Raw genomic sequence first — 13,103 nt, forward strand, 5'->3', positions numbered from 1 at the left:
TACATTCACTGAACCAGATACGGAAATGGTTAAAGAGGTTAAAGAACCTCCAAAAAGAAAGAGATGATGTTTATATATTGAAAAAAAGTGTTAATGTCTTATATTTCTGTTTATATTTATATTTTGTGTGTGTGTTTGTTTCTGTTTTCTTTTTCAAGAAGAATAATTGTTGAAGTTAAAACTGTAAAAATCAATAGAAATTTATTTACAAAAAAGAAAAATGGTTTGCAAATTAGTAAAATTTAAATTACATTTAAATGATTACATTTATATTTCTTGCAATTAAACCCTGTCCCAACAGTTTATTACTTTACAGTAGGTCTTTTATTTACAATGAGGTCATTGTAATTGTTGCACTGCTAATGGAAAATTATTTCAAACCCTGAGTGCTGCATGTGCAGAGCAATACGTTTGATCTTTAACTAGTAGGTCTGCTATATGTGTTGGATTACACAGTCAGTCCCTGTGATTGGTAAAGGAAGATGCTGACTTTACCTTTTCCAGATGCTTTGGCAAGCATTGATGGCTCCCCTGGGCTCAGCCTTCCAGGATTGTTGCCAAAAATGGACTTCCTGCTCTTTCTTTCCTTTCCTCTGCTAGAGCCAGATGGATTTAGAGTTGACAGACCTAATTCCATACAAAATAAAATAAATGGACTGAAAAACGCAAGCGAGTGGGCATGATTCCCCCCCTTTAAAAAAAAAATTCAGTTTATTCTGAAGGCTTTATAATCTAATGCTAATGTCTTATGCAGGAAAACGCTAGTTTGTACTGCATACGTAGACAAGACGACGTATAAAATCGTACACCAGTGTTCCAGTATGGATGTCTCTCAAAGGCATGTGAGCTTCAACGCAAACACTAAGCTCCCTCGCTTTCAAGAGCTTTCTCATTCCCTTCTGTTTGCAAGCTGAAAAAATGTGTTTGTGTATGAACCGCCTTGCTTATGTCTTGGAACAACACAGGAATCTTGATTAGGGCAAGAGAACACTGGGGCTTGGATACTAACTTCTAAGAGTTTGACTTGTGGAAATGGACTTTCTCATTCCCCTCCTCCCTTGCGGACCTTCTACAATAGAACTGCATACAGCAAGGGGAGGCAGCAGTAGGAAGGGCAAATTGCTGAAAACTTCGCATGATGGGAAAAGCCTTCCCACTCACAGGGGTATCTTTGGACCCAAGCGTATATGAACAGCAATTGTGTTGGATTTATTTCTGAAACAAGACGACAGGTGAACTTGTGCTTTCATCGCCATCGCACCATATGCAAGTAACCCTGCCCACGGAACTGCAACTGTGTAAGGACATGCATGTGTGAAACAGGCTGTACACAAATACAGTCAGCAGAAATACCTATTTATCAATATGCTTATGCTGGGATCAACTTCTCCAATGAAAAGAAAATGGACAAAAATGCATTACAGTAGGAAGAAAAATTGCTGCTTATAAGCCTTATGCAGCATTTCGCTATAACACAGCAGCTAAATAATGGAGTATTTCATTCCTCCACAGTGGCGAAGCTGAATGCTCCGGCACCAGGGACAGAGAGCAGGCGGGGTCGCGGCTGGCGCGTGTCCCGGGGGTGTGGTATGCCGCCCGCGGGGGTGTGACGTGCATCCCAGGGGCGTGGCACCCAGTGTGGGGGGGTGCACGACCCATGTCCAGGGGGGGCAGCCATGATGGTACCCTTCCCAATGGTGCCGGGGGCGGTGCGCTCCCCCCGCCAGTGTTCCTCCATACAACAAAATCAAGACATGTCTGTTCTACCTAGAGTGGTATCTAGTTACGAACTTAATTCGTTCTGGAGGTCCATTCTTAACCTGAAGCTGTTCTTAGCTAGAGGCGCGCTTTCACTAATGGGGCCTCTTGCTACCCCTGTGCCACAGGGACACGATTTCCGTTCTCTTCCTCGGGCGAAGTTCTCAACTCGAGGTAACTCTTCCAGGTTAGCGGAGTTTGTAACCTGAAGCATTTGTAACCTGAGGCGTTTGTAACTCGAGGTACCACTGCATTTCTCTAGTACTTGTGCAAATCAATCCTTCCTTCTTGCCATGGGTTTTTCCTATAACCAATCAACTGTAGTATGGTTGGTTCTCTACACATTGTCTATACTTGCTCCATTCCAATTTACTGTTTGTGCTCCTATCCCAATGTAACTCACTCTTTCGGCTCCCTAATTGGACTGTAGCCCAACCTGCACAGAAATGATTAGGGGTGTGTGTAAGAGATAAATGGAGACCCAAGTTTGATTTCCCACAGGCCATTCCTTATTCCTATCAAGACACCTCTCTTGGGAGAACACACTCAGAATCAAAGCTAGTTCTCAGCCGCTATAATATGGGAAGCTAGAACCCAGGTTTTTTTCCTTTGTCATAGCTTGTTTCGGAACAGGTAATAATTAAGGCCAATGTAACTTACCAGGAAATTTCACAGCTTGGCAGTAGATGACAAGATCTGACAATTCTGGTGCTATTTGTCTGCTTTCTTTTTTATTTTGAGAAAGATAAAATTCTTCCCCTAATTCCATGTCATAAACCTATATATCGTCAAGTGAAAAAAGAAAGGATTTCATCATATTTAATATTGCAGTGTAATCATGAGCAATGTCACTTATATGGTAGAACACTGTTAATTTACATTTATAGATGTCCCCAATCTTTTAACATTTCTTCTTCCCCACATTCAGCCACCACCCCTTCCTCTAAATCTACTTTCCACATGCCAGCAGGGAAAGATTAGGAACACTACTGCCTCTAACCTCTTAGCAGCCGGAGACAGGATGAAATTACCTTAGTGGAACAGGACAATCTGCCTGATCCTACAGTTCCCTTCTCACATGCTATACCTCCCTTTCCACCGGCCTCGTGAATTACATGTACTTTCCCCATTGCAGCAACTAAATATTACTACACAAACATATACCCTATATCTAAAAACAAAACAGAAACGACTAAGCTCACTTTACTGAAATAAATTCAAAAATATTTAACAGCAGTATTCCCATCTTGCCTAAATATATATACAACAGGGCAGTGTTGTGCAGTGCAGCACGCTCACAGAAAACAGGACATCTCAGCGTGAAGTCAAACCATCTGGCTTAAATGGTGAGTTTATTCTGGCAGACAAACCACAGTACTATTATAATTCTCCCCTGGAAAAAGGTTCTGCTAGTTCCAACATATTCATATTCTCTCTCTCTCTCTCTCTCTCTGTGTGTGTGTGTGTGTGTGTATGGTCTCTATGGTAGAGTTCATAGACTTCAACAACATCCACTAAACTGTATTCTAAATACTATTGTACAGGAAAATGCAGCTAATTTTGTGGGTTTTATGAAAGACATACATGCAGTGGAGAAGCCTTGCAACCTGAAAATGCACAGTATTTAAAAAATACATGGCATTATAAATAGCCTTGCAATCACCCACATTACTTTTTAAAAATTAAACAAAGGTCCAAAGTGAAGACACGGAAGAAGGCAAGGTAGCTTTAGCCCATTTATCAACACAGCTCTTTCCAGGAGAATGAAGGCACTCTCTCTCTTTGTTCCCCCCTCCTCTTAGTGCATTCTGTAGCTGTTCTTTGCAGAAGATCTGGTTTGCAGCTGCAGGTCCATCTAAAGCACATGACTTCACCCAAAGAATCCTGGGAACTGTAGTCTTCTCCTTACAGAGCTACAGTTCCTAGCACACTTAACAAACTATGCTTCCCAGGGTTCGGGGTGGGGGAGAACCATATGCTTTAAATTCAGCTCAGCCTAGTGTTCTATACACATTATGATCAAAATATCACATATTATCATGCCAGTGGAAAACAGCTGACTTGTAAGGAGAGGGGTTTCACTGGCTGAGATCATAGAAATGTTGTAAAACACGGTAACGGTGCCTCAATGGATAAAACACTAAACAGACTGGGGGAAACAGCAGCTTAAGATGCAAGCAAAGCCAGTCCCACTAAGAGCTTTCCTAGGCAAGAATCTACTTCGTCATACATATGAAGTAAATTGGGAAGGTAATATATACGCTGAGCAAAGTGAAGGCCAAGTGGTATTTGACAAAGTGAGACTGAAAAACTTTTGTTAGGAAGGCAAAGAAGCTCTCTTGAAAACCGGGGAAAGTGTCCAATACTCAACCTAAAGAAAATCTACATCTGTTGAGCCATCAAAACACTATTAAAAGAACAGCTGGACATCAAATGAGGTACACTTTATTTCTGAGGTGAGATAACCACCCTTATTTAAACTATGAGGTATCTTTTATGAAGCAAGAGAGGAAAAACCTCAGAGGTGTACAAGAAACACTCGATGGTGCAAACTTGTCTACTCAGAAGTATGTTCCATGGGGCTTAGCAGGTACAGCTTTGCAGTCTAAAACATTCTTTTTTCCTCAGGGGCAATAGATGGCACACTAGACATGAAGGAAGTAGATCAGGGCATTTAAATGTGGATCTTAGATTCTGCAAGAGGCCAGTGTGTTTTTTAATTTCTTTGTAAGTTTCAGTTCTAGACTACAAGCCACGCCCTGTATGGAAGCTTGAGAAAACAGATATGAACAAATACTACCTTTCCTTTGTTGTTGTATATAGCGCTTTCTGTTTTCTTTATTCTCTTTGCAGTTTCTTCGCTATATTCAAATTGAAGCTTATCTATGGTTAACTTATTCTCAGGTCGGTCTTCCAAAATGTTATCTGGAAAGTAAGCATTATCTGACTGAAGAGTTGAAAAGGCAAATTTTACTTCAACTTAATGCTTTGAGTAAAAGCAGCCAATATTATTCTGAATAATCAAAATATTAAACAGGCAAATAATTTCTCCTTCAATGCAATGCTCTTCTAAGTGCGAGTCAGTTTTTATCCTACCTTTTTGAGCTCAGCCAGTATTCTCTCAAGATGCAAAGCAGAAGCTGGTTTTCCACTTTAAACCATTTGTGGAATGATATAATAAATTAAGCTGCATCATCATCATTATTTAATTGCAAATGTTTTAAAAGTTTTCTGCCTCAAATTTTGTACTCAGCCCTGTGCATGAGACATTACTTTGCAGATAAGGGAGTGGGGGTGACAGGGGATTGAAGTGCTTACTAAAAAGTTATTCTCATTGTTCTACCCAAAATTATAACCAAATGGAAAACTATATTTGTGTATTTTAAGTCAACGTACATAAACGTGATTCACTAATCTATATAGCTATAACCAAAGTGTATAAATAAGAAACTAGTGTGGAACATGCAAATATTGCGATCCTCAAAAGTAAGTAATGGAAAATTATAGAAATGCAAAAAATGTGTTTTTACTAAAATGTGAAATGCAAAGAATGCTTCTAAGTTGGGAAATGCAGTGCTGAAATTCATGCAGTTATTATGCTTGACCAAGTGGCCTTTTACCTTCCTGGCTGTTAGGAGCAGGAGAAGCATTAAGGACATCAGCTACAGGAAAACAGAGTCAGAAAGGGAATAAGAGTAAAGGAAATTAAGAAATAAAGCCAGAGAAGTGAAAATTACATTCAAACTGTGTAGAGCTATCATCTTCGACACAAAAACTTGAAGAATTGCTGCAGGGATATAAAACTGAAAATGCTAACTATTAGAACACAAGAGTGTAAAGATGAGGTCAGACTTTATATAAACACATCTGAATCTAGGTTAACCCAGAATGGACATGATTTCATAGCGTGAGAATTCAGAAAACTCATGGAAACAGGCAAGATACTAAGTATGCTCGAGGTCTGGCAGAGAATTTCATAATATTATAGATATATACTCAATGTACATATCATGAAACTAGCTGAAAACGGCCCCAACTTGGATGAGCCAATGGGCACATACTATAATTCAAGGCGGCAGGAATCCAATAATACAACAAAATGTGCCTTCTGTTGCTCTGTTTTGCGCTGTGTGTCTACCTATTCAGATAGAGTATCAAGTATAAGACGGGCACTATTTTCCTGCACTATATAAAACATGCTTCCTAGCCATGGTGTTTTAATTTATGGTACTGAGTAGACTTTCTGAAAAGCTAAGTCCTTAGAACAAAAGCTGCTTTGTGTTGCTGGAATACAGTTTAGAGCAGAAACCCAACTTTAAAATATCCTTATTTCAGTACACATATCAAAACAACCACCTTATGCAATAACAGAAATGATCGCTATGTTTCCTAATAATATTCTCACAGCTACATCACTATGATGATAAAACATAATTCCTTTCCCATCCCTTCCCATAAATCATAACCTTCTCTTACTATTTAGAATGGATATGAAAGACAAAAAAAATGAGTTGTGTAGTGACAAATGCTTAAAAGTTGTAACTGAATAGGTTTTTGGGGGGAGGGGAGGCAACTTTAAGTGTAGTTATGGTTGAAACTGTGCCCATGCCATAAATCCAAAAAATGCAACCCTATTAATAAGTATGTTTGTTTACCATCAGACAGAGACTCATAGTCATAGTCATATTCATCTTCTTCATCTTCTTCTTCCTCGTTAGCAGTGGAGGGGTTCCCCACATTACCACCGTTGCTCGCCTGAGCTTGCATGTATGCCAACTGATGAGCCTATTATATTAAAATAACATTGAAAAATACAATGGGAAATTCATTTAGAAAATGAATTGGGTAGCCAAGGGTGCAACTGACAATCCAAAAAAGGACTGAGTGTGGCAACTCTCAAATATTTTTTCAAAGAAAATTCACACCTTCTGTTTTAATATATCCACTGGAGTCTGGTGAGCTTTGAGCTTTTTGTTTTTAAGCAGAATCTTTCTTCGCAGTTGGTGGGGAGAAGGTAACATTGGGTCGTCGGAAAAATCGCTTTCAAACAAAAATTTAGTCACCAGCTTTTCTTCAAATGTATTCTGAAACATCAGTTAAGATATAAAGTCATATAAACATGAGTTAAGTTATAAATTGGATCAAAATTCCTATTCCACTCTGAATGGCATTCTTCTCTCTCTTAACCTACCTTGAAAATGTCAGCCATCTTTCGCTGCTGTGGCAAGGAACAGTGGTTCTCAATCGATATGATGACGGGCATGTCTGAGGTTGTGAAAGCATTGCGATCGATAGCTTCGACAACTTCCTGTAAGAATGAAAACCAAAACAGGACTACCTAATTATTCTGTGGCATTCAGGGCACATGCCATTCTGCCCCACAAATTATTGAAGGAAATCTAGCATAAAACATGCTGTCCCCAGACAGAAGGAGGAAAAGCGATGTGTAAGTGAGTGAAAATGCCCACTTGGAAGGTGGGGGTAAGGAACGTTCTCCACCCTTGTTCCAGACAGAGATAGTCTGACCATGTCTAAGCACATATTGGCAACCTCTGATTTAGGCCACTTTAGTGCACTGTATATGTTGGGTCATCTCTGAAGTCTATTCAGAAACTTCAATAGGCACAAAATATTGTTGCTAGATTGGGAGTAGGCTATACACCTCACCAGTCTTAAACAACTGCACTGGCTCTGGGTCCATTTCCCAGCTTAATTCACAGTGTTATTCTAACCATAAAGCCATAAACAGCTGGATATTTAAGAGACCATGTATTCTTGGATGAACTTGTCCCCAGTATGAACATTCTCCTCGGAGGACATTCTGTCCCCACTACAACAGAAGTGAGGGGAGAAGGGACTGAGGACTGGTCCTCTTCAGCTCTGGCATTCTGATTGTGGAATGTTTTCCCAATGGTGACTCTTCCTGACACCATGTCATACATTTTTGGTGGTGCCAAATGGAGAGAGGAGAGAAAGAGGGTGGATAAATCTCACATTAGAAATATTTCCATAGGAAATAATGGAAATTGTGTACTCGTTATGAGAACGCTTGCCTAAGGAACATTTTCCAGGGAACGCACAGTAAGCAGGACCTGAGTGTCTTTTTCCACAAGAATAATTTCTACTACAATAGACATTAGTAAGGATATAGTAAAGGTAAAGGGACCCCTGACCATTAGGTCCAGTCGTGACCGACTCTGGGGTTGTGACGCTCATCTCGCTTTATTGGCCAAGGGAGCCGGCGTACAGCTTCCGGGTCATGTGGCCAGCATGACTAGCCATGTGGCGAACCAGAGCAGCGCACAGAAACGCCGTTTACCTTCCCGCCGGAGCGGTTCCTATTTATCTACTTGCACTTTGACGTGCTTTCGAACTGCTAGGTTGGCAGGAGCAGGGACCGAGCAACAGGAGCTCACCCCATTGCGGGGATTCGAACCGCTGACCTTCTGATTGGCAAGTCCTAGGCTCTGTGGTTTAACCCACAGCAGCACCCGCGTCCCTAGTAAGAATATACATCTACCTTAAAAGGAATCTTCGTAGTTAGTGTGTGGCCATGATAAATTACAGGCATTCCATCATCACCATCCCAGCAGTCTAATTCCACACTCCGACAGCCTTGCAACAGAACCTGAAACAAAAAACAACAACAACATGGTGTTGCATTGCTTCTACAGAACCATACATTACTTTAAAGGGCTGAAGTTTCAAACTTTTCAGTGAGCATACTATAAATGACATACAAAGGATAGGGAGATGGAATACAGAGAAGTGCTGTAAAAACACTTGATCAAATTCCTGCACCACTGACAAGTGTTGTTTGAACAGTTTTCTCACAAAATAGGCTTCCAGTAAAACTACTGTATACATCATTCAACCTTCCTACATGTTTAACTGTTGAGCCCTATATTGGTCCCTCTGCACCTGTGTTTAGTTAAGAAAGATCAACGTTACATAAACACACACACACTTAGTTGTGCATCTGCAGCATCTTTCCAAGGCAGCCATTCTGTGCAGACTACCAGCAAAGTTTTCTTGTCCTCCAAAATATGCACATCTATTTGCACATAAAAGAAAAGGCTTAAAACACTATTTTTAATGCTGCTAGATCATAGAAAATATATCCAAGTGGTTTACAACTTTAAAAAGGTTTTTAAAAACCGTACAACGAAAGTGCAAAAAGCTAAAAACAAATTAAAAGCAAAAAAAGGTTAAAAACTAAAATGTTGGGCTCTGGAGGGTGGCTCTGTGGCCCCGTGCTAAATGCTCCTGTTTGTTGGTGAGGTATGGAAGTGTGGTGCTTCTGTAAACTCTTTTAAACATGATGCAACTCCATCATACACAAGATATAACTCAGCCCATGGAAAGGAGCACTTATTTTCACGTGGGTTACTGCCCAGAAACAATGTCTAAAATATTATGTAATATTCCTAGAAGCAACAAACACTTTTCTGAGTAATGGTGCTGCTTCAAAGTCATACTTTCAGCAGAAGTTGCATTATTCTGAATGGTGCTTTGACATTTAAATGAACCAACGTATTAGCTCAAGTCTTTCCTGTGGGAAAGTCTAATTTTAGCAGGTTAGATCAGACTGGCTAGTGTCTAAATGCTGTGACTCTCAAACCAACCCACCCTTTTTTGTGCCTTAAGAACAAAGCTTAAATATATTATTTTTAAAAGCATCTGAGCACAACTGTGCACACAAGCAGTTTTTCCCACAGATCTTGTTTTTCCTATGCTTTACAAGCAAGTATTCAGGACATTTAGGTTTAGAAAGCAGGGGAAAGGTCATGCTTTTTTTGACATTCCAAACAAACAAACAAATTCTTGCAAAAAAATGAAAAAGGCACCTGGCTGTAAAGTTCTACTGAGGATTCGCCTTTAAGCTGGTGTCCCGTGAGATACGTATTGTGTGAAGACTCAATGTAGTAATATGACAGAGGGAACAGCAAATCTTCAACATTCTCTTGGGACTCGTTGTTCACGGATGCAAAATTATCTTTGTCCATCAAAAACCTAGAGATACAAAAGGCTAAAATTCATAAAAAGAAATGCAGGGCAGGTTAAGAAAATATCAAGGCGATCTTACAGGTGATTACCGTGCAAATCCTTCAAAAGACATCAGTCCCTGCTGGCACATATTGATGCTGGGTTCAAACTTCTGTAAGAGGCAGAACAGAAATGTCAATAAATGGACTAAAATAAATTGGCATTAAAAAAATGAAATGTATTTAGATGCTATACACAGTTTTGGCAACATAATTTATTCAAATCCAGCTAATGCATTACTGAGAATTAGGCATGACGGTGTCAAATTCAGGTCTTCAAATGCAGGTCATAACTCCCAGAACTATGGCAATGCCTCCGCCCTGCTCTCTCCTGGCTGCCAATTTATAACTAGGCAAAGACCACTCTCACATGAGAAAGGAAGATACAGCAAGCACAGCTAATATCGATGGGGGAGACGCTACCCACATTGGTCCAGGAACAAATACATAGCCCCAACAGCCCCAGAAGTCAAGCCCAGGAGGTTTATCGGCCAATCAGCCAGCAGGGGGGAGCTAGCTTCTCTCTGCTAGCCAGTGGTGGGGAAAGGCCAGCTTCTGAAGGAAGCTTGCAAACATTGACTTGTGCAGAAACACTTCACAAATTTATCGCAGGTCTCCCATTAATGCTTATAGTGATCCCTTAGTAAAAACTCCAGATTCAGCGTAGATGTCTTTAAGACCAACATCTGTGTGATGTCTGCATCCTCCTGGAGCTATCAGGGAGCGAGCTGAGTGAAAAGGTTATGTTAAATTGGTACACTGGTGAGATGTCGCCAGTTCTTCCCTTCCTAACAGGCTTGCTTGCAGATGTTTATTTCTGTGCCCAGTATGAGTTTTGGCCATGATTCAGCTACGTGCCCAAGTTTTTACTGCTGAAAACAATGGGATTTAAAAACACTGAATTTTAATTGAACTGGGGAAGGGCCATAGTTCACTCTCCGTATCTCAGGGTACAGCTGGGAATGTCCCATTCTGAAACCCTGGAATGTCACTGCCAGCCAGAGTCAACAATACTGATGGGCCAATAAATCTTCCTCAGTACAAGGCAGCGGTGTGTGTTCCATGTTCTCTATGTTACTGATGCTGCCACACCAATTTAAATATGGTGGTTGCTCCTGGTTCTAAGAGAGGAATTAAGAAGCCCTGTCATTAGAATTCCAATAGCTTAGCATTACACACCTGAATAATACTGAGGATTTCATCATATGTGTAGTGTTCTCCTTGGCAATTTACTAAGAAGTCATTGAGTTGCTGGATGCCCACTCCAAATATTCCCAGAGATGTGCTCTCTACTCCAGTGCCATTAGTAACAATGCTTGCGGCAGCAATAGCGTCAGAAATTTGTCTCTGGTTGTCTGATAGCTGCTGTCTGCTCTTAATGAACAAGCCCAAATCAGATATGTTCCTAGTCAGTAAATCTGAAAGATAAAAATATGAACATAAATGCTTTATATGATGGTCAAACTGCTAGTTTTAACTTTAAAGTCCTAAATGGTCAAGGAACTTTGAAGGAACACGACTGAAGATTTATTCTCTCTCTCTCTTTCTGGAGATGCGTGTGGCGCTGTGGTCCAAACCACTGAGCCTCTTGGGCTTGCCAATCGTAAGGTTGGCAGTTGGAATCCGTGCAATGGGGTGAGCTCCTGTTGCTCTGTCCCAGCTCCTGCCAACCTAGCAATTTGAAAGCATACTAGCACAAGTTGATAAATAGGTACCGCTGCGGTGGGAAGGTAAACGGTGTTTCTGTGCACTCTGGCACTCATCACGGTGTTGTGTTGTGTCAGAAGCAGTTTAGTCATGCTGGCCACATGACCCAGAAAGCTGTCTGTGGCCAATCGCTGGCTCTCTCAGCCTGAAAGTGAAATTCGACTAGACTTAACCATCCAGGGGGTCCTTTACCTTTTTATTTATTCATTATTTATAGAACATTTTTAAATCTGTGAAGCGCTTGATACAACTTAAAAATATTTTTCTTTCAGCAGCTGTTCAGTTAGGCATGCCACTGTTCATATCTTACAGAAATGGAGAGAAAGTGACGTGACCAGAACCAAACACTTAGCTCCCAGGTTCAACTCCAACACACGACCAAGTCAAATTAAGTTATCTTACCTAAATCTGGCTGAAGTCCATTTGTGTTCTCATCAATCTTCAGAGAGGTATACAGTGGAATGGAATCAGAACCCAGTCGATTGCAGGGCACAGCGTATATGTCGAAAAGATCCTTCAGATCCTTGCGGCTTCGAACGCTGTAAATATATGATGCATTTTATTATCAATTCTTGTTAAAACATTGGGTTTTTTTTAAAAAAAACCTCTCAGGTAAGAATCAATAAAAGAGATTTTACCTGAAAGATTTGAAGAGCTCTACAAACTCAACAAAACTCATGTTGCTATCGGAAACCATACAGGTTTGGAAGCCCTTCAGCCCCCCTTTTCCTCTTCCATGCCAGCTGCTGCTGCTCCACGTGCTAAAGAAATAAAGGTATGTAATGGAAACTATCACTGTGTCTGCACACACACACACACCTAAAAAAGCAGTCCATTAGTTTGTAAGCCACTTATCGACTGCTAATGGGAAAAACTATAAAGGAATTCCAGATGCATCTGTTGATTTCAGACACCTCAATCCCAACACTCAACATGGACTAAGGAGTGATCTCAGTATAGGTTTTAGAATTTCAGCATGCACAAAAACACACATGTTCAGTGATGCTTTCTCTTACCTGGATTGACCTTTTATTGATGATGACATCACAGGAGAAGACACCGGCCTGACAGGTGACGAGACCCCAGGTGTTACATTAGGTGGCACTGAGGTAATCAGGGATTGTGTTCTTCTGGAAGGCAGAGTGTTGGTAGCAGGAAAAGTAACCAGAAGAGTTGGTTCTAAGAAGGAAAGCAAATTTGTATCACAGCATTTATAATACCCCTTTTCAAAAAAAAGAAGAAAAAAAGAGCCCTGTTAGAGCAGCAAAAATGAAACTCACAAGAAATAATAATAATAATAAGAGTTTGGATTTGATATCCCGCTTTATCACTACTCTAAGGAGTCTCAAAGCAGCTAACAATCTCCTTTCCCTCCCTCCCTCATAACAAACACTCTGTGAGGTGAGTGGGGCTGAGAGACTTCAAAGAAGTGTGACTAGCCCAAGGTCACCCAGCAGCTGCATGTGGAGGAGCGGAGACGCGAACCCGGTTCCCCAGATTGCAAGACTACTATTACGAGTCTACCACTCTTAACCACTACACCACACTGGCTATAGTGGTGTAAAATATAGCTAAATGAATATATTTTACTAC

At 40.6% G+C, this 13,103-nt stretch overlaps 1 protein-coding gene across 5 annotated transcripts in view; it reads right to left on the bottom strand.

Moving 5' to 3' along the window:
* Positions 1 to 13,103, bottom strand: part of PLCE1 (phospholipase C epsilon 1) — a 127,359-nt gene that overhangs the window by 15,035 nt on the left and 99,221 nt on the right. For 4 of the 5 annotated variants that reach the window (XM_079976209.1, XM_079976206.1, XM_079976207.1 and 1 more), the window contains 14 exons: positions 12,527 to 12,689; positions 12,149 to 12,271; positions 11,913 to 12,049; positions 10,983 to 11,221; positions 9,855 to 9,916; positions 9,606 to 9,771; positions 8,279 to 8,386; positions 6,950 to 7,066; positions 6,684 to 6,842; positions 6,414 to 6,543; positions 5,379 to 5,420; positions 4,559 to 4,683; positions 2,419 to 2,536; positions 496 to 627 (listed from right to left, as the gene is read on the bottom strand). In XM_079976209.1, coding sequence (XP_079832335.1) covers positions 496 to 627; positions 2,419 to 2,536; positions 4,559 to 4,683; positions 5,379 to 5,420; positions 6,414 to 6,543; positions 6,684 to 6,842; positions 6,950 to 7,066; positions 8,279 to 8,386; positions 9,606 to 9,771; positions 9,855 to 9,916; positions 10,983 to 11,221; positions 11,913 to 12,049; positions 12,149 to 12,271; positions 12,527 to 12,689 — 1,821 coding nt within the window. The remainder of the gene's footprint in view (positions 1 to 495; positions 628 to 2,418; positions 2,537 to 4,558; positions 4,684 to 5,378; positions 5,421 to 6,413; positions 6,544 to 6,683; positions 6,843 to 6,949; positions 7,067 to 8,278; positions 8,387 to 9,605; positions 9,772 to 9,854; positions 9,917 to 10,982; positions 11,222 to 11,912; positions 12,050 to 12,148; positions 12,272 to 12,526; positions 12,690 to 13,103) is intronic. The other variant, XM_079976210.1, reaches the window with a different exon arrangement.

Source organism: Podarcis cretensis (assembly GCF_951804945.1).
Source record: "Podarcis cretensis genome assembly, chromosome: 5".
Lineage (NCBI taxonomy): Eukaryota > Metazoa > Chordata > Lepidosauria > Squamata > Lacertidae > Podarcis > Podarcis cretensis.